At 56.7% G+C, this 27,757-nt stretch overlaps 8 protein-coding genes across 8 annotated transcripts; 3 read left to right on the plus strand and 5 right to left on the minus strand.

The window, feature by feature from the left end:
• Positions 1 to 201: 201 nt before the first annotated feature.
• KRP23_9600 (Sphingosine kinase 1) lies at positions 202 to 1,992 on the minus strand (the record flags this gene model as incomplete). The annotated part of the gene is made up of 2 exons (XM_067895174.1): positions 202 to 1,064; positions 1,131 to 1,992. The coding sequence occupies 2 exons, from the start codon at positions 1,990 to 1,992 to the stop codon at positions 202 to 204; spliced, it is 1,725 nt and encodes a 574-aa protein (XP_067742785.1).
• Positions 1,993 to 2,551: 559 nt separating this feature from the next.
• Positions 2,552 to 3,675, minus strand: KRP23_9601 (uncharacterized protein; the record flags this gene model as incomplete). Its single annotated transcript, XM_067895175.1, has 2 exons — positions 2,552 to 3,357; positions 3,519 to 3,675. 2 exons carry the CDS (start codon positions 3,673 to 3,675, stop codon positions 2,552 to 2,554), a joined length of 963 nt encoding a protein of 320 aa, XP_067742786.1.
• Positions 3,676 to 3,835: 160 nt separating this feature from the next.
• On the minus strand, positions 3,836 to 4,882 carry KRP23_9602 (uncharacterized protein; the record flags this gene model as incomplete). Its single annotated transcript, XM_067895176.1, has 1 exon — positions 3,836 to 4,882. The coding sequence occupies one exon, from the start codon at positions 4,880 to 4,882 to the stop codon at positions 3,836 to 3,838; it is 1,047 nt and encodes a 348-aa protein (XP_067742787.1).
• Positions 4,883 to 5,301: 419 nt separating this feature from the next.
• KRP23_9603 (ABC transporter G family member 32) lies at positions 5,302 to 9,364 on the plus strand (the record flags this gene model as incomplete). The annotated part of the gene is made up of 3 exons (XM_067895177.1): positions 5,302 to 5,562; positions 6,520 to 8,158; positions 9,147 to 9,364. 3 exons carry the CDS (start codon positions 5,302 to 5,304, stop codon positions 9,362 to 9,364), a joined length of 2,118 nt encoding a protein of 705 aa, XP_067742788.1.
• A 3,480-nt stretch (positions 9,365 to 12,844) lies between these two features.
• KRP23_9604 (Glucan 1,3-beta-glucosidase) lies at positions 12,845 to 14,869 on the plus strand (the record flags this gene model as incomplete). Its single annotated transcript, XM_067895178.1, has 1 exon — positions 12,845 to 14,869. The coding sequence occupies one exon, from the start codon at positions 12,845 to 12,847 to the stop codon at positions 14,867 to 14,869; it is 2,025 nt and encodes a 674-aa protein (XP_067742789.1).
• Positions 14,870 to 15,963: 1,094 nt separating this feature from the next.
• On the minus strand, positions 15,964 to 16,692 carry KRP23_9605 (uncharacterized protein; the record flags this gene model as incomplete). Its single annotated transcript, XM_067895180.1, has 1 exon — positions 15,964 to 16,692. One exon carries the CDS (start codon positions 16,690 to 16,692, stop codon positions 15,964 to 15,966), a length of 729 nt encoding a protein of 242 aa, XP_067742790.1.
• Positions 16,693 to 18,855: 2,163 nt separating this feature from the next.
• On the plus strand, positions 18,856 to 22,691 carry KRP23_9606 (Ascus wall endo-1,3(4)-beta-glucanase; the record flags this gene model as incomplete). The annotated part of the gene is made up of 4 exons (XM_067895181.1): positions 18,856 to 21,539; positions 21,610 to 22,176; positions 22,249 to 22,459; positions 22,521 to 22,691. 4 exons carry the CDS (start codon positions 18,856 to 18,858, stop codon positions 22,689 to 22,691), a joined length of 3,633 nt encoding a protein of 1,210 aa, XP_067742791.1.
• Positions 22,692 to 22,804: 113 nt separating this feature from the next.
• KRP23_9607 (ABC transporter G family member 31) lies at positions 22,805 to 26,869 on the minus strand (the record flags this gene model as incomplete). The annotated part of the gene is made up of 3 exons (XM_067895182.1): positions 22,805 to 23,406; positions 24,421 to 25,651; positions 26,609 to 26,869. The coding sequence occupies 3 exons, from the start codon at positions 26,867 to 26,869 to the stop codon at positions 22,805 to 22,807; spliced, it is 2,094 nt and encodes a 697-aa protein (XP_067742792.1).
• Between the last annotated feature and the right edge of the window lie 888 nt (positions 26,870 to 27,757).

Below are 27,757 nucleotides of genomic sequence, written 5' to 3' on the forward strand. Positions count from 1 at the left end.
CAACGGTGGAGGTCCCTGCCAACGTGACTCGCGTGGACTTCACGCCTCCGTCGGGTGGCAGCGTGGACAACGACTGGCTTCTGGTGCTGGGGTTTTAGGGCGCGAACTCTGTTTCCCAAGTGCTTGCTCCCTGAGTAACAACCTACAACATGATCTCGCGTAATGAACAATTTTGAATGTGCAAGCTGTTGTTGATCGAGTTCATCCGGTGTAGGTGACTCCTCTCTGTCGTTGGCGAGGTAAAGCGACTATCCGTGCCAGACCGCGATGTACCTGCGCAATCAGAGATGGCCCGGACATTGGGTGTCCGTCAACACACAAGCGGTCAGTCGCACGCGCGGGCTGCAGCTTGAGTGCTCTCGTTCCGATCTGCTGAACTGCTGGCCGCTTGAGATGCCGCCCAGACTCCAGTGAGAACAGCATGCGCCACACTTCGCTGCGCGGGTGGGTGCCGTCGATCACAGTGACGTAGGTATAACCATCATCCAGCTGTGCGCCGGGAGCAACAAACGCGGAGGGGGTTGCGTGGCTCGTACTGGTAACCCACGCACTACGGAATGGGCCCTGCAGCTCCATCCACTTTCCACGACCGAGATCAGTGGAGAATAGATCCTGGCAAGGAGCTTGTTCGTCTTCATCGGCATGTTCCTGTAAGTATCTACGAGGTTGCTGGGCATCGGCGTCTTGGCGCAGGTACCAGATTCTACCAGAAAACGCTGGCGTCCGCGCAATCTGCCGACGGATCGACATCGTGTGGCGTAGATCTCCGAGGACTCCGGTGGTGTGAGCAGGCACAGCGGATTGGTCTCCTTTCGACAGAGCCCACTCGAGTTTGAGGAACGAATAGCGCGTCTCGGTCCCGTTGCTTACCGAAGTGATGTCGAGGTCGGTCGCCCGGCCCTTGACCAGCGCGAAAGCTGCACTCACCACGTCCAAATACTCGTGGTTGTGGTGAGAAACGGAGGCTGCTAGTCCGTTCGACGATCCGCTATCGATGGGTAAAATGCCCAGAGGCTGTCGGATCGCGTGCTTCCAGTCTGGCCTTGCCATCAATCCCTGGATGACTGCACAACGCAAGGAACAGCATTAGTGGCAGTGGAAATCTCTTTGAGCAAAGCTCACGGACTTACATTCATGCAGGAAGCTGTCTCCTCCAGCGAGGGCGACGACCTCGAAGTGATCCAGTGGGAGCTGTTTGGCAAGCTCACGAACCCGCTCCGCGTCGCCAGTGACCTCCACTGTCGTTTCGATGTTAGCGACTCGAAACATTGGCGCCACAATCTGCTCGTACTTGTGTAGACCCCAGCCGGATCCTTCATTAGGATCAATAAGCACTCGGAACTTCCGAAGCGGTCTGGAGATGGCCTCGTCAGGCTTTAGCAGCGCTTGACTGTGGATATCTTCCAGAGTACAACGAGGATCGGCAAACCTGTTCAGCGCGTGATGCAACTGAGTGACTCGGTCGATCTCGTCGCCGTAGAACCGGAACGTCCATTCCCGCAGACTGCGCTTCGTAGGCAGATCATCCTTGTGGTGGTGGTTACGCTGACGACTCTCATCGATCAGCAGCCCCTCGGGAGGGCACGCATAGAGCGCAAGCAAGTACACTCGGCGTGGCACGATCGATCGTCGACAAAGCGGTTGGCCGCACGCTGTCTGCAGGTGGGCGCCGAGCACCTCCTCCCACTTGAGCTCCATGAAGATCGGGTCTCGTGGCTTGTCTTCTTCCGAGCTGCTGCTAGTGCCGCTGTTGCCCGTCGCTGGCTTCTCATGGTCGACGGACTTGTGACGGCGGTCCGGTCTCCTGCGCAGTCGCTTGGGTACAATGTGCAGCGTGCAGTGCGTCTCAGAGAAGTCGAACTGTACGAGCGGGTGCCGCGAGTGCTGCGAGCGTCGGTGCAGCCACGCAAACCGCTCGTCCGGAGCCTGACTGCTCTCCAGGTGAAGATGCTCGAGCAAGTTGGTGAGCGAAGTCGGCGTCAGTGGCGACATGGCGGACGTGGGGGTGATCGGAACGGGGCAAGTTGGGGAATGCCTCGCTTAGCTCATTCCTGGCCGCAACCACCAGAGGATCACCTGGGGCGTCTCTTTGTAGTTTTTATGGTTTGCTGTAGCCATTACACCCGGGTCATGTGGTAAGGCTGCCTCTGAGCTTTCGTCGGTCGACGTCCGGTCTGCTTTCTATTGTTGCCGACTCTGGTCGGTTTCTCGGCTCCTATACTTATCCGTTCGGCGGTTTGTTGCCACGTCTGCAGGGGCGAACGGGACTGGAGCGTGCTGTCCACCGTGGCGTGCAGAGCACACATCATCATCTACCGAATCCATGTGGAATTGTCGGGATTTGCAAATGCCAACAAGGCCACATGAATTCGGTCAAGCACCCAGCATGAACCAGCAACAGAGCTAAACGATCGAGACCCGGGCACAGAGAAGAGCGCAATGGGAGCCGAATTATGCTGCCGCGTAACAGCGCAGTCGATGCCTAAAACGATCGAGATGTTCATAAGAAGAAGAATACCTCTCGGGAAGCTGGTCAAGGTAGATTCACACGTTAGGTTGCAGAGGCTGAGAAGCAAGTGATCGAGATGGGGCGGTCGCGATGGAAGACAATCGCATACACTGTTGCGATGGCGATGATGCCGCCACAGACGATGCCAGCGATGCCTCCAGCGCCCAGACCGGAGTCGCCATCTCCTGATGAGGAAGACGCGTCCACCGTGGGAGTGCTTGGGCTGGTTGCTGCGTCGTGGGTGTCTGTAGTATCCGTAGATGCTGTGCTGCCTGCAGTGTCGGTTGAAGTGGCCTCCGTCGCATCGGTTCCACTGGTGGAAGCACTACCGCTGCCGGATGTTGTGGCACTAACTAGAGGTGCCGCCGTGGTGCCTTGGTTCGTGAACCACTGAGACAAGCTGGAATCACACGCGCCGCTAGCTAGGTCCTCCTTGGTTGCACGGTCAGTGGACATGAACATGTCGTCAGGCGAGCATGCATCGGATGTGAAGTGATGCAGAGTCGCCGATCCATTAGCTTCAAGCTTGGCAGTGTACCAAGCGCTTGTGGATTCCACTTGGCACTCGCCATCCGCAAGATAAGCCCGCGCGTACGCGAAATTCGAGCACTCGCTGTCGTGGTACATGACGTTCAGGATGTACACAGAGCTGCCGAACTGCGTCCAGATCTCATTCTGGTAGTCTCTGGTGCAGGTGGACGAGGCAACGCCATCGTACAAGCCATTCACAGATGCAGCACAGTCGGATCCGCTGCATTCACTCACAATTTCCTCGACGTTGATCCTGTATGGAGTGCCGCCGCACGAAGTGTCTTTGTCCGCGTAGTGTGTCGTGACCGAGTACATCACTGCAGACACACCACATCTCGTAAGTGCTACGAGAGTGAGGGCGAGCACCAGAAGGCTCTCGACTTGGCGCATGAATCCTGGCAAATCAATTCCTTGGCTGGAGTCGGCAGCGTGCGTTGAGCAGGAGTGGGGTCTTTGAAAGTGAGGTCTCGTGCCGGACCTCTCGTGCGAACACTAGAGCGTTTCCGCCGCACCATGACGAGTTTTTGCGGCGCATAGACGTACCAGTTGAACCCATCTTCTTTGCGCATGTCTGGATTGAACACCAGTAGAGCTGAACCCTGGAAGGAGCCAACAATGCGGGCGGCTAGAGGCATAGTACTGATCTTCGAGTTTTGTGTGACCAACTGGCTACGAACAGTGAGATTAACTCGACAGCAAGGTGAACGACTTCAAGTGAATATTTGTGTGAGCCACACAAAACAACTTCAACCTAGCCAGCCAATAGAAATACAGATCTTCGCTGCAACTTTGATGCTACGCAAAGGCGGCACGGGAGCGGCTTGCTTCTCTGACGAGCGGTACGGTGTTACCCTTTGGTCCATAGGTGATGATCTCCACGGGCCGTCCTTCCGCTGGTCGTGTGCAGGTCACTAGCTCCACGTTAATACCGGATTGGGGTCCTCGCAGCCCTGGATACTTTAGCGTCCCACACAACGTCTTCGTCGTCGACATTGCCCCACCACGAGCAAGGTGGCGAACATCGTCTTCCAGTAGCACTGTGCTCCAGAACCGGAACTCGTCTAGAACGCCGTGGAACCCGTACCAGCCGACGAATTCTGGATGAGGGAAGTCGCCCCCACCTGCTGTCACGTACCCCGTGCCGACTTGCTCGTGCACAAGATGGTGCCACTCACGATGGAGAGCTCCAGATGTGGACCATACCTTCTCGCCGTCAAGGTACACGATCTGTCGTTGAAGGTCTCGATCATAGCTGAGCACGAGATGATACCAGCGGTGATACTGGAGGTCTTTCGCCACTGCTGTCTTGGCGTCCAGTACCGAGCAGTACAAGCTGCGCTTGGAGTCCACCACGATGAACTGCTGGTGGTACGTTGGCCAGTCGAGAGTATCTCGCTCCTCCGATTGCAGTCCAAAGATGACGCCGCCGGGGTAGACAGACTTTGTCTGCACAGACAAGAGACAAAACCAAACGTCGAAGCTGAAGCTCTCTCCGTGTAGTGTCCGCAAGGCAAAGTGTCTCCATCGGAACCTCCCCCACTCCGTAGGCGGGGGGTACTCCACACACGCGTACGATGCTTGAGCCAGCTCGTCATTGTCGTCTGAGCCCAACCCGTGGAACAACATGGACGTGGCCAGCATGTACCGTCGCTTCCAAGTGTGCAGCAAATGCTGCTGGTTTGCAGGAGCAGGGCCGTGAACCAATCGCACATGCCACGCCCAGCCATCGGACAGCAAACGCAGCCACTTCGTGCTCGTGTGCGACAACTCAAAGGCGTCGAAGCCCGTCAGGAACCCGCAAACGGCCTCGACAAGCTCCACTGGCAGCAGTTCCAGCTTCATCGAGGCGACTGCGCAGGCGAAAGGTATTTGAAGAATGGCTTGCAGTCGCACGCACCAGTCAAACAGGTCTTCCTTCCCGCAAGCCGTGATTCCGGGGTAAACCACTATGTCGCCCACCCGGAGCGATAGGTCACGTTGAAGGTCTTTATTGTGGCGAGTAATCGGCCGCATAAACACTGTCTGGAATTTCGGATGACTCACTGTTGAACCCATCTTGAACGGTGATGGGCATGTCGGTAAATGTCGGCAGACGCAACTATTTTATTTGTCAGACGTATTCCGGCGCATAATAAATTTGTCGAACAGATTAAAATATAGGCGTTAAAAGTCGTTCTTGACCAATCAGAAGCCAGCTCAAGCAACTTCAACATCTTGTCAAATCCGTCCCACCACGTTCACTTTCCAATTCGCGGTGCACGATGTCCAAGGAAGGCGCCAAGACGAGTTTACTCCAGCCGGAGGCTGCCAAGGCTGACGGAGACGTGCCCGAGGTCTACCGCTCGCTCAACTTCCGCAGCCTGCAGGACCCGTACTCCCAGAACCGCGACACCATGGGCAGTCGCTATAGCACGCTGAGGGCCGAGAACCTCGAGACGATGCTCAACGGGGGCCTCGAGCGCTTCTACAAGAAGTACGACCACCTGTCACGGAAGGTCAACATCCAGCTGCCCACCCCCGAGGTGCGCTTCGAGAACTTGTCCTTCACGGTGCAAGTGCCCGCGTCCGTGGAGGACCACGGCACGGTGGGGTCCCATCTGCGGGGCATCTTCACGCCCTGGAAGAGACCTGCCATGGTCACCAAGCACGCGCTGCACCCCATGAGTGGGGTCATCAAGCCTGGCTCGTTGACGTTGATCCTGGCCAACCCTGGCTCAGGCAAGTCGACCTTCTTGAAGGCTCTAGCTGGCAAACTCCAAAGCTCGTCAAAGACCAAAGTCGGGGGAGAAATCCTCTACTCGGGGCTGAGGGGGGACGAGATCGACCTCATCAAGCTGGCCGGTCTCGTGGACCAGACGGATAACCACATCGCCACGTTGACGGTGCGGGAGACGTTCAAGTTCGCCGACATGTGCGTCAACGGGCTGCCCGAGGACCAACCGGAGGAGATGCGCGACATCGCCGCGTTGAGGACCGAGCTCTTCATCCAGATCTTGGGCATGGACGAGTGCGCCGACACGGTGGTGGGGGACGCCCTGCTGCGAGGAGTGAGTGGTGGTGAACGCAAGCGCGTGACCATCGGCGAGGTGCTGGTGGGTGGCCAGAGCTTGTTCCTGTGTGACGAGATCTCCACGGGGCTGGACAGCGCCGCGACCTTCGACATCATCAAGTCGCTGCGTACGTGGTGCAAGACGCTGGGCGGGTCGGCGGTCATTGCACTGCTGCAGCCGACGCCCGAGGTGGTGGAGATGTTCGACGACATCTTGATGGTCAACGAGGGCCACATGATGTACCATGGCCCGCGGACCGAGATCCTCGACTACTTCGAGGAGCGCGGCTTCACGTGTCCGCCTCGTGTGGATCCTGCTGACTTCCTCATTGAGGTGACGTCGGGACGCGGCCACCGCTACGCGAACGGCAGCATCCCGACCAAGGACCTCCCAGTGTCGTCGGAAGACTTCAACAACCTCTTCTGCCAGTCCAGCATCTACCGGAAGACGCACGAGGTCATCGGCAAGGGCTTCAACGAGCACCAGTTCGAGAACGCGGAGGACTTCAAGAAGGCCAAGAGCGTGGCCAACCTGGCCCGCTCCAAGCAGACGTCCGAGTTTGGGCTGGCCTTCGTGCCCAGCACGATGCTGCTACTGAATCGACAGAAGCTCGTGTGGCTGCGGGACCCCCCGCTACTGTGGGGCAAGCTGACGGAGGCGCTGATTATTGGACTCGTCATGGGGATGATCTACTTCGACGTGAGCTCGACGTACTACCTGCGCATGATCTTCTTCAGCATCGCGTTGTTCCAGCGTCAGGCGTGGCAACAGATCACCATCTCGTTCCAGCTGCGGAAGGTGTTCTACAAGCAACGGCCTCGCAACTTCTTCCGTACGTCGTCGTACGCGATAGCTGAAAGTGTGGTGCAGATTCCCGTGAATATGGCCGTCTCGTTCGTCCTGGGCACGTTCTTCTACTTCATGAGTGGCTTGACGCGCACGTTCGAGAAGTACATCGTGTTCTACCTGGTGCTGCTGTGCTTCCAGCACGCCATCAGCGCCTACATGACCATGTTGAGCTCGCTCGCGCCAAGTATCACGGTGGGCCAGGCTCTAGCTGCTATCTCTGTGAGCTTCTTCCTGCTGTTCTCGGGTAACATCATCCTGGCCGACCTGATCCCGGACTACTGGATCTGGATGTACTGGTTCTCTCCGATCTCGTGGGCGCTACGGTCCAACATGCTGTCGGAGTTCTCGAGCGACCGCTACTCGGACGCAGTGAGCAAGGCGCAGCTGGAGAGCTTCTCCATCAAGCAAGGCACGGGCTACATCTGGTTCGGTGTTGCCGTGCTCATCGTGTACTACTTCGCCTTCACGAGCTTCAACGCTTTGGCGCTGCACTACATCCGCTATGAGAAGTTCAAGGGGGTGAGTGCGAAGGCCATGCAGGAGGAGAGCTCGCACAACGTGTACGTTGAGGTGAGCACTCCATCAGCTGCGCAGCCAGGCATCGGATCGACGAAGGTCAAGGGTGGCGGTCTCCCGTTTACCCCTACGAACTTGTGCATCAAGGACCTGGACTACTACGTGACGCTGCCGTCGGGCGAGGAGAGACAATTGCTGCGTAAGATCACCGCTCACTTCGAGCCTGGCCGCATGGTGGCGCTCATGGGAGCGACGGGTGCTGGTAAGACGACGCTCATGGATGTGATCGCTGGGCGTAAGACCGGTGGCCGCATCGTGGGCGACATCTACGTGAACGGCGAGCTGAAGGACCCGTCGATCTTCAGTCGCATCACGGCGTACTGCGAGCAGATGGACATCCACTCGGAGGCCGCCACGATCTACGAAGCGTTGGTCTTCTCCGCAAAGCTGCGGCTACCGCCCAACTTCACGGAGGAAGAGCGCATGAACCTGGTGCACGAGACGTTGGAGCTGCTGGAGCTGACCTCGATCGCCGGTGAAATGGTGGGCAGTCTGTCGGTGGAGCAGAAGAAACGCGTGACGATCGGTGTGGAGGTGGTGTCGAACCCTAGCGTCCTGTTCCTGGATGAACCGACGAGCGGCCTCGACGCTCGCTCAGCACTCATCGTCATGCGTGGAGTGCAGTCGATCGCACGCACGGGTCGTACGGTGCTGTGCACGATCCACCAGCCGAGTATCTCGATCTTCGAGCTTTTCGACGGACTTCTGCTGCTGCAGAAGGGTGGCTTCACGGCCTACTTCGGCGACTTGGGCGTGGACTCGGTGAAGATGCTCGAGTACTTCGCGTCGATTCCTGGCACGGAGGAGATTCGTCCTCAATACAACCCGGCCACGTACATGTTGGAGGTGATCGGTGCTGGTATCGGTCGCGACGTGAAGGACTACTCGATCGAGTACAAGAACAGCGAGCTGTGTGCGAAGAACCGTGAGCGCACACTCGAAGTGTGCAAGGTGTCGGACGAGTTCGTGCGTCACTCGACGCTCAACTACGATCCGATTGCCACGGGCTTTACCAACCAGCTCCGTGCGCTGACGACCAAGCAGCGACTCACGTACTGGCGCAACCCGCAGTACAACTTCATGCGTGTGTTCCTCTTCCCGATCTTCGCCATCATCTTCGGCACGACCTTCTACAAGTTGTCGGCTGACAGCGTCAAGCGTATCAACTCGCACATCGGTCTCATCTACAACAGTATGGACTTCATCGGCGTGACGAACCTCATGACGGTGATCGAGGTGACGTGTGCAGAGCGCGCCGTGTTCTACCGTGAGCGCATGTCGAACTACTACAGTCCGCTGCCGTACAGTCTGTCCCTGTTCTTCGCTGAGGTCCCATACCTGATTGTGGTGATCATCCTGTTCGTGACGATCGAGTACTGGCTGGTGGGCTGGAGCGACAACGCGGGCGACTTCTTCTTCTTCCTGTTCGTGTTCTACCTGTACACGTCGGCGTGCACGTACATCGGGCAGTGGATGTCTGCTTTGATGCCGAACGAGAAGGTGGCGAACGTGGCGGTGGGTGCGATCTTGCCTTTTGAACCTCTTTTCGGGCTATCTGCTGCCGCGTACGGCCATGAAGGCGGGCTACAAGTGGTTCACGTACCTGATGCCGTCGAGCTACTCGCTAGCAGCTCTTGTTGGCGTGCAGTTCGGCGACAACCAGGAAATTATCACTGTGACTTCAGGAAATGGGACGACGGAGATGACGGTGACGCACTACATCGAGAGTATCTACGACTTCCGTCCGGACAGCAAGTACACCTTCATGGTTGGGCTCATTGTGATCTGGGCGGTGGTGCAGGTCGCCATCTACCTGACGTTCAAGTTCGTGAGCCACCTCAAGAGATAAGCGGTCGAAAGACGAGTCGAAGTGTGATTTCAAAGCTTCATGCTTGCATGTTAGGTAAGTACTTCAAGTTGTCGTAACCACGAAATACATATCATTATTCGTCAGATGGTGTTACTGGTCTATCTTCTGACTCAAGATCTGTTTGTGGTGTCATTCTGGTTCGATTCTGCTGCCAGCATTGACGAACTGAAGAGCACGCCCGTGACTTCAACGAAGATGCCGAAAAGCGTGTCGGTATTGATAGCCCAGCAGCATCGTTCTTGAAGCCCAGTACAGCGTTCGGTCATACTTTCTTCTTGCTGTCGCTCCGAAGAGCTGATCTCGGACGACCCAGCTCGTTTCAACGTTAGGATCGCACTTGTGAAGGGAGATGCCGCATTCTGCGTGACCAATCAACATATACCCGCATACTACCCAGTAGTAGGCACCTGCGCAAAACCCTATCGGCCGTACGAGACTCCTAATGCCTGAGGGTTGGTCGGAATAAATCGTACTCGATCTCGTGAAGCAGCGGCGTAGCTTGTAGACTCGACAAAGCTTGTTAAAGTGCGCTACGTGCAGTGCATCGTACAAACCCAAAGCACACGGGAACACCTCGATCGGTAACAGCGCGAATAATTCGAGCGCAAGCTCCCAACAATTCGTCGCCATCAACGACTGCTTCTCAAGAAATCGTCCGTTACATTCTTATACATCGTCGACGTGCGTCCAATATTCGCAAGCGTCCGCTTTGTTTTATCCTGTTGCAGCCCCACGGTCGTCCTTCCACGAATCAAAACGTTCATGGACTTGATTTGCTTTGTGCTTGTGCCTCGCATGACTTTCACGTCTTTCTCCAAAGTGGTCTCCTCTTCGTAATGTGTGGGCGCATTTCACCACAACCGATAGAAGCTGGCAAGCTCGACGATGCCGATCAAGTCAGTGGTAACATCGAAGGTGTGAAGACGCTCATTTCCCACTTCCGTCGGTGCTCTTCCTCGTCTGTAACATCAAATGGAGATATTATCCGAAAAGATGAAAGCGTAGAGCGCTCGAATGCAAGAAATGGGTTAAATAAAGGAGTTCATACTGCAACGCCGTGCTGAGGCTTCCAGAAACACAAACCAGCAAGAACCCCGAGTCGCAGTACTAGAGGCGATTCTTGAGAGAGATTCTACCCAACAAACGGGGAATTGCTCACATGAAGAAAACAAACGTAAACTCGCTAAAAGTGAAGTCTCCAGGCTCGACACTGCATGCATGTCTTTGATGAAGATGTTTACCTTTCCGAACTTGGTTTCGTGAAAGTCCTGAACACACTTCGAGTGAAACTACTCATTCCTGCAGGAGTCCATGACTTACGGCTAAAACATAATGTCTAGTGCTCGAGACCGACCAAACCTCCATCTTCGTCACAATTCCCAAATAAAGCTCGTCGTTGTTGGAATTCCTCACGTATACTACTGTAGTAGTACAAATTAGTGATTGGGAACTTCCCGCCTCAGCTGATGTCTCGATTGTTCACTAGCTGCTCATGGCTCTGAATAACGTCTATGCTGCAACCGCGGACGGCGAGGATGGCATCGCTTTAGCACCTACTAAAGACGGCACTTTCACGAGCTCCCAGCCTGCAATTCACAAGAATTTGGCAGCTAAAACCCTCTCTCCAAAGCCTAAAGAGCCCCGAATCCATCACATACGGCGAATCAGTATCATCGACTTTCGTGGACTATCAGACATAGCATCAGTGTGTCGATTAGTTAGTTTGCAGTGAGTAATTCGAGCGAATTACGATAAAAGTGCGAGGCATGAAACGCCACTTTCGGATGTGGTAACCTGCCGGGAGGACTCCTACGATCAGAACTTCGTCTTGTGCTAGCCTCACGAGTTTGCGGTATTCTGGGTACCCAATTAACAAGTGCTCGTAAGGTTCATGATCAAGACGGTAGAGCTCTGCAGACGTCAAAGCAATATCGCACCACTGCAATAGCCGTCGAGGCTGGAGTAGCCTTAAGCACTGTCGTCGATGAGGCCTGGTGAGAGTATGCGTCCATACTTATGGACAATCGTGGCTCCAAGAGCTTGTTTCGAATCGAAGATCACAACCTTGGAGTGCGGCACCTCACTGCGATGAAAATATACCCAATAAATCATCCAGCGCATAGCCCGATTGTGCATGTATGCATGCACAAAGCAACCTCGACCACGCCGATCAGATCAGTTAATAATTGAAGAGAACCCCGACCCATTCAGTGCATCCTGAAGGATCAATCCCTGGTAGGCAAAGTCCCAGACAGCGAACGAGCCTCACATTCCCTTCCGGGTGCTTTCCAGCACTCCAGGCGGGCAGACCTGTTCTTCCGAGTGGAAATGTTCCAGGTGATGGCAGCCTCACGTTCAAGGCACAGCCCAAAACGATATCTTCTCTTATTTTGGGTTCCTTTACTGATGGATACATATGGAGGCATAGTCAAACCAAGACAAACGGACGTAGCCAGGCGGGCGAAATTTTGGGACTTCCTCAAAAAGGTGAGAATGCAAGTCAAAGTCTTCCTCTATCGGCACGGCGGCAGCTCACTGCGCTACGTTTGAAATGAAAATGCAGCATTTCGATCAAAAGGTGGCGCTGCGGGCGCTGTCAAGTTCCATTCGCCGTGCGTCTAGTGAATTCCTCCCCATCGCTGCCCATCTTGGTGATGCCGGTGCAACTGCAAAAGGCAACTTCAGCTTGGGGCGTCCGTTATGGGCGTCATGTGGCCCCCTCTGTCCGTTATGGTTTGTCGCTGCTTGGGCCGCAATTGCGCGGCTCGTCGGCAAAATTGTCCGAGTCCCACGCCCCCCAAAAGGCTGATCGTCGAGTGAAGCACAGCAAATCGGCTGCTTGGTGTCGAGGCCGAGGCCGCCGACGCGCGCTCCATCACCTTTTTTTGCTAGTGCGAGGCTATCCGTCTACCTCCACACACTTGGTCCAGCACCAGTTCCTACAGGCACCGCATTGTGGGCGACGAGCATTTGCAATGGTCCACCGCGAATTGCGGCTGCAATCGCGCTTCCAGCCGCAACTTGGGCCCTCAACGACTCCCGGTCGTCGCAACTTCTACATGTCATGCACACATGCATACTCGCGTGAAGGATATTCCGACGAGCTGGCCTTTCTCGTTGGGTAGAGCTGAGGTGGGGGCATCCTCCTACCGGGACAGGCTCGCCCAACATCAACGTCTCGCTTGGCGCTCTCCCATCGAGAGGATAAGTTTCGGGCGCGTCGGCTGCGCCGCGTTGGTTTCAAAGGGGAGGCTGCCATGCCGGCTGCTTCCCGGGGGAGCAGCCGGTTGTCGGCGCGCGAGGAGGTACCATACATGGCGCTCACACTCATGCATGTAGTTGATCGTCTCTAGTGCGTAGCAGTGCCCGAGGTTTTCAGGCGACGACCTTGGTTCATTTTCAAACTTGCACCTCGAAGACCACAAGCCACCAAAGCCGACGACTTCGCTGCATTCCACGATGGTGTTGCGCAATTCCCTGCTCCAAGCGGCCATTTTGGCGACAACGTTGGGTCTCGCTGCCGCTGAGACCTCCATTCACAAGGACGCCAAGTGGGTCTGGGAGAACGAGGAGGACCCGGTGTACGCTGCCAACACGGGCTTCTTCGCGGACTTCCGCCCCAACGACGAGAACCAAACGTGCTCCAGCGACCTGCACGCCACCCCATTCGACAAGCAAGTTCGCGGTGCCAACCTCGGTGGTTGGCTCGTGCTCGAGCCGTGGATCACTCCTTCGCTCTTCTACCAGTTCTTGGGGACGCGAGAACCGGAGAAGACAGCGATGGACACCCATTCGTTCTGCACTGCACTGGGCAAGGAGGAGGCCAACCGACAGCTTCGGATCCACTACGCCAACTGGGTCTCCGAAGCCGACCTCAAGGAGATGGCGGAGGCAGGGGTGAACTCATTGCGAGTGCCCGTCGGTGACTGGATGTTCAAGCCCTACGAGCCCTACGTCGGCTGCACGGATGGTGCTGTCGAGGAGCTGGACCGCGTCGCCGACCTGGCGCAAAAGTACAACATCGGCCTCCTGCTGGACATCCACGGCCTTGTGGGCTCACAGAATGGCTTCGACAACAGCGGCAAGACGTCGACTGTCAAGTGGACGTCTACCATGAGCACGCAGCCGGTGGGTGCGACGATGTTCGAGCACTGGCCCGTTCGGTCCGCCGAATGGGTCGGCGACTTTGATGCGGAGACTGGCACCTACTCATCCATCAACTACGAGCACATGACCCACTCCCTCGACACGGTAGTGGCTATCGTGGAGCGCTACGCGTCGCACCCGGCGATCGAGGGCCTGGAGCCTGCCAACGAGCCGTGGGAGCTCACTCCGATGGATCTACTCAAGGAATACTACTGGCGCTCGTACAAGCGCGTGAAGGCGCGCGCCCCGCACTGGAAGTTCGTGATCCACGACTCGTTCCGCTTCGGAGTGCAGTACTGGTCGCAGTTCATGGTGGGCTGCCCGGACATCGCGCTGGATACCCACATCTACCAGGCCTGGAACGCCCCCGGCACCAAGTCCGACTACTACGCCAACGCGTGCCAGCAGAAGTACACCATCGCTGGCATGGAGAACGCGGTCATGCCGGTGATTGTCGGCGAGTGGTCGCTGGGCACCGACAACTGCGCCATGTGGCTCAACGGCTTCAACGACAACCTGCCGGGCTACCCGAACACGCAGTGCCGCATGGTCGAGTGCCCCGTGCACAGTACGTACCTGGGCGAGGGCTTTCCCGGCACACCTTTGGACACCACCAAGCCCATCCAGGGTCCGTACGGCACGGGTCAGTCCGGCCCGGCGTTCGGCAAGTGCCCCGTGACGAGCAACACGGCGTTCGAACAGGACGACGACGTCGAGTTCGCCCGCAACCTGAACCTCAAGAAGCTCAACGCGTTCGCGCTGGGCCACGGCTGGTACTTCTGGAACTTCAAGACGGAGCTGGGCTCGCGCTGGAACTTCCTCGAGCTCGTGCGGCAGGGCGCGTTCCCCAAGAACGTGTCGCACTACCACGACAGCGAGGCCGTGTTTTCGGCCTGCGAGAAGGAGGACCGGGGCGAGTTCCTGTGCGCGGCCAAGCGGGGCGTGCACCCGGACGACCTCAAGCGGGGGATCGGCTTCGCGTGCGGCGGCGACCACGTCGACTGCTCCGAGATGGACACCAAGTTCTTGACGCTCGAGGAGCGCGCCGACTGGGTCTTCAACGAGTACTGGCACTCGCACCGCCACTCGGGCGCCACGTGCGACTTCGGAGGCGCCGCTCACCTCCTGAGCACCAGCCAGCAGCCCACGCCGAGTCTGGACGAGCAGCACCTGCACCTCGCCACGTCGCCCTCCTCGCCCGCGATGGTCGTCCTGTGGAGCTTCGTGGGGGTCGCAGCGGGCATCCTGTTCGTGGTCGTCGCGGGCGTGCGCATCATGGCGCGCCACAAGCGGCGGCAGGAATACTCGCCGCTCATGCAGGTGACGCAAGTGGTGTAGATCATAAAGCACCAATGCACATTCATTATTCAACCTCTGCGTTCTAGATCTAGCTACCATGCCTTGGGTCTCTCTTGCCATCGCGGAGACAGACTTGCCTGCTTCAACCTGCTGGCTGGCTGCCGTTAAGCTTAAGCGCGCTTACCTGCCACACGCCCTATGCATCGCGACGGCATTGGCCAGGCAGCGAAAAGGCCGACCTTTTCAACAGCGTGAGGTGATCGCTTGAGCGCTTTGCGTGTCGCGGAGGTGTTGCCCGCCGGGTGGTGGTGGTGTCTTCGCCGCGACGTGCATGCAGGCCGACGACGTGAATCTGCGGCGGCAACTTTATGCGCGCTCGTCGTGAGGAGCCCAAAATTCCCTTGGGGGGCGCCCAACGCTGACTCCTATAGTGAGAGCAAGTGTAACGATTTAAGCGCGGCGTCCCGGCTGTGCATTCGGACCCCTTTCTCTTGCAGATGGACCCCTGGCTCTGCGTGCGCACCCAAAACAAGCCAAAGATATCGTTTTGGGCTGTGCCTCTCGGGCAGTCGTCTTGCCTTTGACAACCCTTGCCTTGCCTTGCCTTGCTTGCACGAAGGCACGAAGGCTCCCATCTGCCAGCACAAACCACAAAAGACTTCTCGCCGACGACGGGTTACGCTTGCCAGCACAGGCGAACAAGCCTTGCTGCAAGCGCCCGACGGTCAGGCTGCAGTGTGGAGGCCAGGCGACTCAGCGTGAGGTCGCGGCACAGCGCAGGGCCAGCACGCAGCCGCGCTCTTCCGCGCTCTTCACGCTCGCTCGCAGATAAGGGTCTTGAAGAGATACTCTCTTGCACGCTCAGCTCTTCACGCCGCCGAGAGAGTCTCTCGGAGAGACCCACGCCTTGGTTGCCTCGACGACGAGCGTGACCGCGAAGCAATCGTGTGCTGAACACGCATCCAACGGTGATGGGTACAGGCCGGAACATTACATTAGAGAGCCGACCAATCACAGACGCCGGCCCTCCATAGATTATAAATGACCGACAACGGTTGACACCTAATTACATTACTGCATGCAGGCGAGGCCCCCACTGCTCTTGCCTGCCTTGCTGCAACAGCAATGCCCAGTCATGCAAATAAAGCGCGGGGGCGACAGCCTCGTTGAGGGAACGACACCTTCTGCTCGACGCCGACGACCTCGACGGGTCGGCCTTCCGCTGGCCGCGTGCAGGCCACCAGCTCCACGTTGATGCGCGACTGCGGCCCTCGTATGCCCGGGTACTTCAGCGTCCCGCGCAGCCTCTTGGGCGACAGCTTTCCGCCTTGGGCCAAGTGCTGCACGTCCGTCAGCGGCAGCACACCTCCCCAAAACCGGAACTCGTCCAGCAGCCCATGGAACCCGTACCAGCCTACGAATTCTGCATGTGGGAAGTCGCCCCCGCCTGCTGTGATGTACCCCGTCCCGACCTGTTCGTGGAGTAGATGCTGCCACTCGCGATGCAGTGATCCTGTTGCAGACCACACCTTCTCGCCGTCCAGGTACACGTCCTGTCGTTCACGATCGAGATCGTACGTCAGCACGAGATGGTACCAGCGATCGCACTTGAGGTCCTTAGCTACGGGCGCCTTGTAGTCCAGCACCGAGCAGTACAAATTCCGCTTCGAGTCCACCATGACGAATTGCTGGTGGTACTGCGGCCAGTTCCTGCTATCTCGTTCCTCCGACTGCAGTCCGAAGATGACTCCTCCTGTGTACGGGGTCTCGAGGCCCGGTTCAGGCGTCACCTCGGGCAGGAGACTGAGCCACAGGTCAAAGCTGAAGCTCTCCTCGTAGAGCGTTCGTAGTCCAAAGTACATCCGTCGGAATTGGCCCCAGTCGGTCGGCGGCGGGTACTCCACGCAGGCGAAGGTCAGATCATTGCGAGCACGGCAAACTGAAAGAATCGACCATGTCACTCGCTCAGCTCCTCCACTAGTCAAGCAGCTTGTGTAGTTTTGCTGGGAAGATGCATTGCTATTGCTATCCTCCGCTGATTTCGGCATTTTCGTAGCTGGGTGCGTCCACTTCGGCCTAGCGGACAGTTTCACCAAATGCACTTTATCCGGCGCTTCGACGCCGTCTTGCAGTGACCTGAAGCGGTGTTGGGCCCGTGTTGATCGCATATCTCGCACCATGTGGGTGGGACTCCATTTTGGAAAGGCCACCAATCCGCTAGCACCACCTAGGGTATTACCAAGGACAAGTGGTTTGTTGTAGAGTGACTGGTGTTGTTGCTGTCTTGTTAACTGGAGGTTTGATGAATGTGGCTAATGTCGCCAACATGTTTGAGGATATTGTCCCAAATACATGTAAAGGAATACGCAGTCCCTGGATCCGACATCGATATCAATTTGGTCGCGACACTGCCGACTGGACTGGACTGTACACAAGTATTGATCTGTATTGATTTGCATTTTTTTCACGACGACCTGAAGGAGACGGCAAGCCACACTTTTTTCATGAACTGCTAGTTCGGAGGCTATAAACCATTCGTGAACACCTTTCTTTTTATGCCGCTGATGCATACAGGTAGTACACGCGATTGCGTGCTCCGAGCATTGCCTACTGCCATTCTTCGACTTCACTCGTAGCATGATAATTTGCCATTGAAAAAGCTGCAATCTTCCAATCCGCATAAGTCATGTCGGACAAATCGGCTTGGAGCCAAGAAACTGAAAATGATTCTGACGATTACGGGCACTTTGTTTGATTGTTGATGCACAAGAAACTAAAAAACGATTCAGTCGTCCAGTCAAGAACGATTATTCAAGCAGTTTGCTTGATTGTTGATGCATGGTTGAAGTCGTGTCCTTCAGAATCACTGCAGTATGTTTGCAACTCAATTCGTTATGGTATTGGTGTCGGCACCCTTGCGTTGGCTGATTTTGTTTTAATGGCTCGACCAAATAAAGTAATTTCCACACCCTTGGTAGTAGCAAACCAAATTCTCGCACTCACATCGTAGGTAGCTGCAACTACGCATCTTTCATTGATGCGGCACTGGAAATTTTGCGGGTGCATCACGGTGTTACTATAATACATGTAGTTGGAGTTCGTCGGTGCAATTGAGTGGCTCGTGTTGAAGGTGTTGGACAGCGAGCACTGTTATTATACATGTAGACCAGGAGGACCGTTCCCAAAAACGATCTTCCACAGGGATATTTCGTTTCTTTGGCAAAAATTGCCGCGGCCAGATGTATGAAGAGAACTCGGTGTGCTGCGTGGTGCAAATCGCGTTGACGAACACGCAATGCTACAGTATTACTTCAGTAATGACAAGACTTGCAGCAAAACAAAACAAACTTCCTACCGAGTATAGACGTGCACCACGGCCAAACCCGATAGCCCCGTGCTTCGTCGTGTTGGTGTTCAAAATAGGGTTCATTCTCTTGGCAACTACTGCCAACCGATGAAGCAAACGCACATGTAGAATCAGTGAACTTTGTCACCACTTACTCGCGCAGGCGCTGACACAGGTCTCAACCGCGACGGCAATGCAGCAGTCGTGCTTGGATTTGCGCCCGCAGGAGCGTTGCTGAGATCGGCCTGCGACTCTATATCAAATTCCTAGTTTTTGTTCCGTTTTTTTCTGCTCGACAAGGATGGCAAGTTCAACACTGGGTCTGTTGTTGCATGAACCTGCATTGACAACACGTACAAAGGTGCTGAGTGTTGTTTAGTCCCGATCGCTAGACCCAGCTGGTGCTGCCAGAGTTGAGCTGCAGGCTACGATTCGGGGAGCTGGGGCTCACAAAGACAACCGCCGACCAAAATTTTCCTGCGCGTAAGATTAGCGCTCGGATCTGTCAATGCATCGCTGGCTGCCCTCGTCATCAAGAGACCGCCATGTTGCGAGACGTCGAAGTTGTCATTCCCAAATTTGCTCACTGGACGGCTAACGCGATACAAGCGACGAGTTCGTGTAACTCTGCCAGCGAATGAAGATAACACGATGGATGCGAGTCGCTGCGGCGATCGCCATGACGACTGCCTCAGCAGCCGCGTTCGACTTGTCGTTGCTGGACGACGACACCAACTTCCACGAGGGCACCGTGCACGCCCCAAAGCAAGAAGAAGAGCGCGAAGCTTTGATCGAAACTCCAGCTCCTGCGTTGGGCTCCCTCACTGCATCAACCTCGGGATCCACAACCAGCTTCTCCGCGTCGGGTTCCACCGCCAGTCTGTCGGCCTCTGGGTCCGATGCCTCCGGTAGCGATTTATCTGCTTCTGGTAGTGCATCAGCATCAACGTCGGGCTCCAGTGCCAGTCTCTCGACCTCTGCATCCGACGCCTCCACTTCAGATTCCGGAAGTGCTGTATCTGCTTCTGGTAGTACGTCAGCATCAACGTCGGGCTCCAGTGCCAGTCTCTCGACCTCCGGCTCCGCTGCGAGCCTCTCGACGTCCGGCTCCGCTGCCAGCTATTCGCGTTCTGGGTCTGCTGCTTCCACTTCGACTGCTGCCAGTCTGTCGTCTTCTGGATCCGCTCCAAGTGTGGCGAGTTCTTCAGGATCCGCTGCTACGCCCACAACTGGAAGTGGCGGCTTCCTTGCGCCATTCGCAACGGAAGAACCACCCGAGACGCTGTTCCCTCGGGATGCCCTCGGAGAGATGGCACCGATCATTAACGTTGCTAAGGGGTTGTTAGGCAAGCCGCTGCCGACGAACAAGTGGTGGGGCAACATGATCCACACGACGGCCGAGGAGATGAACACGAAGGCCAACCCCGGCTGGTCGAACCCGTACGCAGTCAAGCTGCCCAAGGAGGCCCCGTACGGCATCCAGGCGTGTTACTCGTACAACTACCGCCAGTTGTCTGCGTTGACCGACGGTGTAGCCGAGTTCTACCTGCACGACTTCGTCAATGACATCACCTTGTCGGCCGCGGAGTTTACTGCCGAGGCGAAGCCCATCTACGAGGTGTATTCGTTCAGTGACTTCGGCATCGAAGTCCGCGCGTGCCTCGAGAACAAGGAGCAGTGTATGGACTCGGCCCTTGTGCACGGCATGGCCTTCATCACCGCGACTTACGATCGTCTGACGGCCAGAATCGAGTCGGAGTACACCATGGAGATCGTCGACAAGTCGGTGCCTGGCAAGTACATCGTCGAGCTCGGTGGCAACCAGACGTGGGTCGTGTACACGGACAAGAAGGCCAAGTTCGCACTTGATGAGACGGGAAAGGCTCTGGTCTCCAGCGCGGTCTACACCGGCACGGTTCGCGCTGCCATTCTGCCGTCAGCGAAAGCCACAAGCGTGTACGATAAGTACCGGACGTGCCATGTTCGTGGCGGCAACATCTCCGTGGAGTCCCGCACCGAGTACTCGCTCCAGTGGGAAACGGTGGGCAAAAGCTGTGGCACGCACGGCTTGCTGCATTTCGCCCTGCCTCACCACTTGCCAGCCTTGAAGGGCGCCATCAAGGCCAAAAGCCGTGGCGCCATCGTGCTCAACTCAGCCACGAGAGGTAAAATGGTCGCTCAGGTGACCACCACCGGGTCTTGGTCGCTTTCAGAGCCTGAAGACGACCTGGAAGCCGACTTTTACCCTACGGTCAAGCCGTCCGCCAAGGTGGTCTCGAAGATTGGTCTCCTGAAGACCCTCAAGTCCGACATTGCAGAGGAATGGTCCTTGAACAAGACGAGTTGGTATTTCAACGGCAAGATGTACCAGAAGTACGCGTCGCTGTGCCTCTTGGCCGCGGACGCTGCTGTCGTGGGGAAAGATAAAAAGCTGCTCAAGACTTGCCTCACCAAGCTGGAGACGCTCATCGAGCCCTTCCTGAACAACACGCTCGCACCTGCTCTCAACTATGAGACGTCGTACGGTGGTCTCGTGAGCAGCCTGGGGTTCACCGTGAACGACGTGAACGCCGACTTTGGCAACACCGTGTACAACGACCACCACTACCACTACGGCTACTGGGTGGCGGCTTCTGCCATGCTCAAGAGCCTCGACCCCAAGTGGGCGCGCATGAAAGACCTCGACTCGATGATCTGGATGATGCTGCGCGACGTGGCCAACCCGAGCTCCGAAGACGCCTTCTTCCCCAAGTTCCGCCACTTCTCCTTCTACCTCGGCCACTCGTACTCGCACGGCGTGACTCCGATGCTTGACGGCAAGGACGAAGAGAGCACGTCCGAAGACGTCAACTTCTACTACGGCATGAAGCTCTGGGGCCAAGTGTCCAAGAACAAGGCCGTGGAAGACCTCGGAAGCCTCATGCTGCGCCTCAACGCGCGCGCCATCCGCACCTACTTCCTCATGACGTCGGACAACACCATCCACCCCAAGCAGTTCGTGCCCAACCACGTGACGGGCATCTTCTTCGACAACAAGGCGGCGTACGCGACGTGGTTCAGCGCCGAGAAGTACGCCATCCACGGCATCCAAATGATCCCCGTGTCCCCCATCAACGCCATGGTGCGTACTACCAAGTTCATCCAGCAGGAGTGGGAAGACATTCTGTCCAAGGAGCCCATCGTCACCGAGGCCAACACGACGAACGCTTGGCTCTCGCTCCTTCTAGTGAACGAGGCCGCTGTGGACCAGGAAGACGCACTGACCAAGCTCCAAGACGCCACCATGGACGACGGGCTCACCCGCTCATGGGCATTGTACAATGCCGCCTCGCGTAGTCACGGCACCAAGACGGGGACAACCGTGTAAGTAGATATACATTTACCTAAGTAGAGTTCCATGTCACGAATGAATTCCTGTCCGTTACCTCGAAAGATTTCATCCATTCGAAGCGTCGCTCGCCTGCCAGGCACTCGCGCTCCACCTTGATCCTGTCATGACGATCTCCATCCACGAAGCGTATAATACCTTGGGCTTGACGCGAGGTGCCACCGCAGATCAAGTGAAAAGGGCATACCGGAAGTTGGCCCTGCAGTTCCACCCAGACAAGAATCCGGACCCGGCCGCGACCGCCAAATTCCAGCAGCTCTCGGCGGCTTACAAGCGCGTGGACGATCACTTGAAACGAGAGCCGAGTGCGGGCGATCGGGAGTTTGAAGACTTTTTCGGAGGAGATTTCGATGGGGAGTTCGAGTTTGACGACGATCTCGACATGCCGTCGATGGACGAGATGCTCTTCATGTTTGACATGTTGTTTGGGGCCTCGCCACCAGGTCGGAGCCGCAAGAACGGGAAGAAGAACGGGGGAGTTCGAGTGAATCTCCGACGGAAAGGCAAGCGCCAAGTGCCTCAAGAACCGCCTGGCTTCCCGTCCTACGTCGACCAGGAGCTCATGGACATGTTCGCGCACGGCATGATGTTCGACGGCGCGGGTGCAGGACTGTACGTGATGAGTATTCCTTGGTGAGATTTGTGTTTGCTGTGTAGCTCATCGGCGGCTCCTTGTGGTGACAGGGAGGACGAATTCATGAGCTTCTTCGAGCACTCGGGTGTGGCTTTCGGCTCGAAGAGTCCTACTTGGAGCAGCGACGACGAGGAGGTCGAGAGGGGTCCGTTGAAGCAAGCAGTAAAGGCAAGCCCTTCCTCACCGAACGAGTGCTCAAAGCACGAAGGATCGGCGCCAACCATCGGCAGCAAAGTGTGCATCCATGGGAAGCACTCTGGGGTACGTACTCTCCTTCTGGGTGCTGCTGAGTCGCCAAGGCTAACAATGAATGGAGCTGCAGGTTGTCATGTTCACAGGAAACGTTCACTACGCCAAAGGTGAGTTTGTGGGCGTCGCGCTGAGCTCTCCAGTAGGGAAGAACGACGGCTCCATCAAAGGCGTGAGATACTTCGAGTGCTCGCCGAGCCACGGCCTCATGGTGCGCCCCAACGACGTTACACAGGCAGCGTGACCGAACACGAGTGAAAGTCACGAGCTACGCATGGATTGATTGTGGGTGTTAATACAGAAAGGAAGCACCAGATGAAGCTTGGGGTTGCAGAAGTTGGTCACGGTCGATCGCGCTTATCTCTTGAGGTGGCTCACGTACTTGAACGTGAGGTAGATGGCGACCTGCACCACCGCCCAGATCACGATGAGCCCGACCATGAAGTTGTACTTGCTGTCCGGCCGGAAGTCGTAGATGTTCTCGATGTACTTGGAGACCGTCATTTGCGTCGTCACGTTGCCCGACGTCACCGCGATAATGTCTTGGTTGTCGCCGAACTGAGCGCCAACAAGAGCCGACAGCGAGTAGCTCGACGGCATGAGGTACGTGAACCACTTGTAGCCCGCCTTCATGGCCGTGCGCGGCAGCAGGTAACCCGAGAACAGGTTGAACAGACATGACAAAGCACCCACCGCCACGTTCGCCACCTTCTCGTTCGGCATCAACGCAGACATCCACTGCCCGATGTACGTGCACGCCGACGTGTACAGGTAGAACACGAACAGGAAGAAGAAGAAGTCGCCCGCGTTGTCGCTCCAGCCCACCAGCCAGTACTCGATCGTCACGAACAGGATGATCACCACAATCAGGTACGGGATTTCGGCGAAGAACAGCGACAGACTGTACGGCAGCGGACTGTAGTAGTTCGACATGCGCTCACGGTAGAACACGGCGCGCTCTGCACACGTCACCTCGATCACCGTCATGAGGTTCGTCACGCCGATGAAGTCCATACTGTTGTAGATGAGACCGATGTGCGAGTTGATACGCTTGACGCTGTCAGCCGACAACTTGTAGAACGTCGTGCCGAAGATGATGGCGAAGATCGGGAAGAGGAACACACGCATGAAGTTGTACTGCGGGTTGCGCCAGTACGTGAGTCGCTGCTTGGTCGTCAGCGCACGGAGCTGGTTGGTGAAGCCCGTGGCAATCGGATCGTAGTTGAGTGTCGAGTGACGCACGAACTCGTCCGACACCTTGCACACTTCGAGCGTGCGCTCACGGTTCTTCGCACACAGCTGGCTGTTCTTGTACTCGATCGAGTAGTCCTTCACGTCGCGACCGATACCAGCACCGATCACCTCCAACATGTACGTGGCCGGGTTGTATTGAGGACGAATCTCCTCCGTGCCAGGAATCGACGCGAAGTACTCGAGCATCTTCACCGAGTCCACGCCCAAGTCGCCGAAGTAGGCCGTGAAGCCACCCTTCTGCAGCAGCAGAAGTCCGTCGAACAGCTCGAAGATCGAGATACTCGGCTGGTGGATCGTGCACAGCACCGTACGGCCCGTGCGTGCGATCGACTGCACTCCACGCATGACGATGAGTGCTGAGCGAGCGTCGAGGCCGCTCGTCGGTTCATCCAGGAACAGGACGCTAGGGTTCGACACCACCTCCACACCGATCGTCACGCGTTTCTTCTGCTCCACCGACAGACTGCCCACCATTTCACCGGCGATCGAGGTCAGCTCCAGCAGCTCCAACGTCTCGTGCACCAGGTTCATGCGCTCTTCCTCCGTGAAGTTGGGCGGTAGCCGCAGCTTTGCGGAGAAGACCAACGCTTCGTAGATCGTGGCGGCCTCCGAGTGGATGTCCATCTGCTCGCAGTACGCCGTGATGCGACTGAAGATCGACGGGTCCTTCAGCTCGCCGTTCACGTAGATGTCGCCCACGATGCGGCCACCGGTCTTACGCCCAGCGATCACATCCATGAGCGTCGTCTTACCAGCACCCGTCGCTCCCATGAGCGCCACCAGGCGGCCAGGCTCGAAGTGAGCGGTGATCTTACGCAGCAATTGTCTCTCCTCGCCCGACGGCAGCGTCACGTAGTAGTCCAGGTCCTTGATGCACAAGTTCGTAGGGGTAAACGGGAGACCGCCACCCTTGACCTTCGTCGATCCGATGCCTGGCTGCGCAGCTGATGGAGTGTTCACCTCAACGTACACGTTGTGCGAGCTCTCCTCCTGCATGGCCTTCGCACTCACCCCCTTGAACTTCTCATAGCGGATGTAGTGCAGCGCCAAAGCGTTGAAGCTCGTGAAGGCGAAGTAGTACACGATGAGCACGGCAACACCGAACCAGATGTAGCCCGTGCCTTGCTTGATGGAGAAGCTCTCCAGCTGCGCCTTGCTCACTGCGTCCGAGTAGCGGTCGCTCGAGAACTCCGACAGCATGTTGGACCGTAGCGCCCACGAGATCGGAGAGAACCAGTACATCCAGATCCAGTAGTCCGGGATCAAGTCGGCCAGGATGATGTTACCCGAGAAGAGCAGGAAGAAGCTCACGGAGATAGCAGCTAGAGCCTGGCCCACCGTGATACTTGGCGCGAGCGAGCTCAACATGGTCATGTAGGCGCTGATGGCGTGCTGGAAGCACAGCAGCACCAGGTAGAACACGATGTACTTCTCGAACGTGCGCGTCAAGCCACTCATGAAGTAGAAGAACGTGCCCAGGACGAACGAGACGGCCATATTCACGGGAATCTGCACCACGCTTTCAGCTATCGCGTACGACGACGTACGGAAGAAGTTGCGAGGCCGTTGCTTGTAGAACACCTTCCGCAGCTGGAACGAGATGGTGATCTGCTGCCACGCCTGACGCTGGAACAACGCGATGCTGAAGAAGATCATGCGCAGGTAGTACGTCGAGCTCACGTCGAAGTAGATCATCCCCATGACGAGTCCAATAATCAGCGCCTCCGTCAGCTTGCCCCACAGTAGCGGTGGGTCCCGCAGCCACACGAGCTTCTGTCGATTCAGTAGCAGCATCGTGCTGGGCACGAAGGCCAGCCCAAACTCGGACGTCTGCTTGGAGCGGGCCAGGTTGGCCACGCTCTTGGCCTTCTTGAAGTCCTCCGCGTTCTCGAACTGGTGCTCGTTGAAGCCCTTGCCGATGACCTCGTGCGTCTTCCGGTAGATGCTGGACTGGCAGAAGAGGTTGTTGAAGTCTTCCGACGACACTGGGAGGTCCTTGGTCGGGATGCTGCCGTTTGCGTAGCGGTGGCCGCGTCCCGACGTCACCTCAATGAGGAAGTCAGCAGGATCCACACGAGGCGGACACGTGAAGCCGCGCTCCTCGAAGTAGTCGAGGATCTCGGTCCGCGGGCCATGGTACATCATGTGGCCCTCGTTGACCATCAAGATGTCGTCGAACATCTCCACCACCTCGGGCGTCGGCTGCAGCAGTGCAATGACCGCCGACCCGCCCAGCGTCTTGCACCACGTACGCAGCGACTTGATGATGTCGAAGGTCGCGGCGCTGTCCAGCCCCGTGGAGATCTCGTCACACAGGAACAAGCTCTGGCCACCCACCAGCACCTCGCCGATAGTCACGCGCTTGCGTTCACCACCACTCACTCCTCGCAGCAGGGCGTCCCCCACCACCGTGTCGGCGCACTCGTCCATGCCCAAGATCTGGATGAAGAGCTCGGTCCTCAACGCGGCGATGTCGCGCATCTCCTCCGGTTGGTCCTCGGGCAGCCCGTTGACGCACATGTCGGCGAACTTGAACGTCTCCCGCACCGTCAACGTGGCGATGTGGTTATCCGTCTGGTCCACGAGACCGGCCAGCTTGATGAGGTCGATCTCGTCCCCCCTCAGCCCCGAGTAGAGGATTTCTCCCCCGACTTTGGTCTTTGACGAGCTTTGGAGTTTGCCAGCTAGAGCCTTCAAGAAGGTCGACTTGCCTGAGCCAGGGTTGGCCAGGATCAACGTCAACGAGCCAGGCTTGATGACCCCACTCATGGGGTGCAGCGCGTGCTTGGTGACCATGGCAGGTCTCTTCCAGGGCGTGAAGATGCCCCGCAGATGGGACCCCACCGTGCCGTGGTCCTCCACGGACGCGGGCACTTGCACCGTGAAGGACAAGTTCTCGAAGCGCACCTCGGGGGTGGGCAGCTGGATGTTGACCTTCCGTGACAGGTGGTCGTACTTCTTGTAGAAGCGCTCGAGGCCTCCGTTGAGCATCGTCTCGAGGTTCTCGGCCCTCAGCGTGCTATAGCGACTGCCCATGGTGTCTCGGTTCTGGGAGTACGGGTCCTGCAGGCTGCGGAAGTTGAGCGAGCGGTAGACCTCGGGCACGTCTCCGTCGGCCTTGGCAGCCTCCGGCTGGAGCAAACTCGTCTTGGCGCCTTCCTTGGACATGGCCGACTTGGACGGAGGAGCTTGGGTCGGGACTTGGCAAATTGGGAAGTGAGCGATGCGGAGGCGTGGCGCGCGGTTTGACGTTGTTGTTGTGGAGGAACACTTCCGAGCTGGTTGAAGTGGGATCACTGGAAAGCGCGCTTATGTCGATGGAGAGTGCCGCAGTCCAGAGAAACGGCAATTAGGGCTAGGTGGCGAGAGCATCGTGGTACTGCCCAAATATTATTTTGGTTGCTGTTTGTTTGGCTCGGAAAGTCGGAAAGTAGGCAATTCACACTCCAGTGGAGGACGATTTGCCCACTTTGCGACTTTCCGAGCCATTTAAACAGCAACGTGGAGGATCCGACTTTCCGAGCCATTGAAACAGCAACGTGGAGGTCTCTCTAAATTGATGGCGATTGTAGTAAAATGGATATCAGTAATAGTACTAATATGAGATAGTTTTTTACTTACAAACTATATGAATAGTAGTTACGAAGTGAGTGAGGTTGAAAAGGTAATATTACTAATTAAAAAGAACAATAATAAGATAGAAAGCTTCGAGTCAAAACAGTGTTGTGATGGTACATGTAGCTGACGCTGAGTTCGCTCATTGCTTGTAAGCGTGCGAAGAGTTAGTATGACGAAATATCTCGGCGAAAACTCTCACTCTTGTAAAGCTGTCGGTGAACAACGGCCCAGCCAGACTCGCGCGAGCAAAAGCTATCGCTGGAAAGGTATTCTAGCTGTACGCACATATACATAGAGATTTTTCTTCCAGGGCTGTGTATTTGTACGAATCGTGCAAATGTGCGTGTACATTTTCCTATTGACGGTCACAGGCGTCGTCCACAAATGAATCACATTCCACACAGAATCACGAGCTCTTGGAGACTAGTGATGGTCGAT

Source organism: Phytophthora ramorum (genome assembly GCF_020800215.1).
Source record: "Phytophthora ramorum isolate Pr-102 chromosome Unknown Phyram_PR-102_s0008, whole genome shotgun sequence".
Lineage (NCBI taxonomy): Eukaryota > Oomycota > Peronosporomycetes > Peronosporales > Peronosporaceae > Phytophthora > Phytophthora ramorum.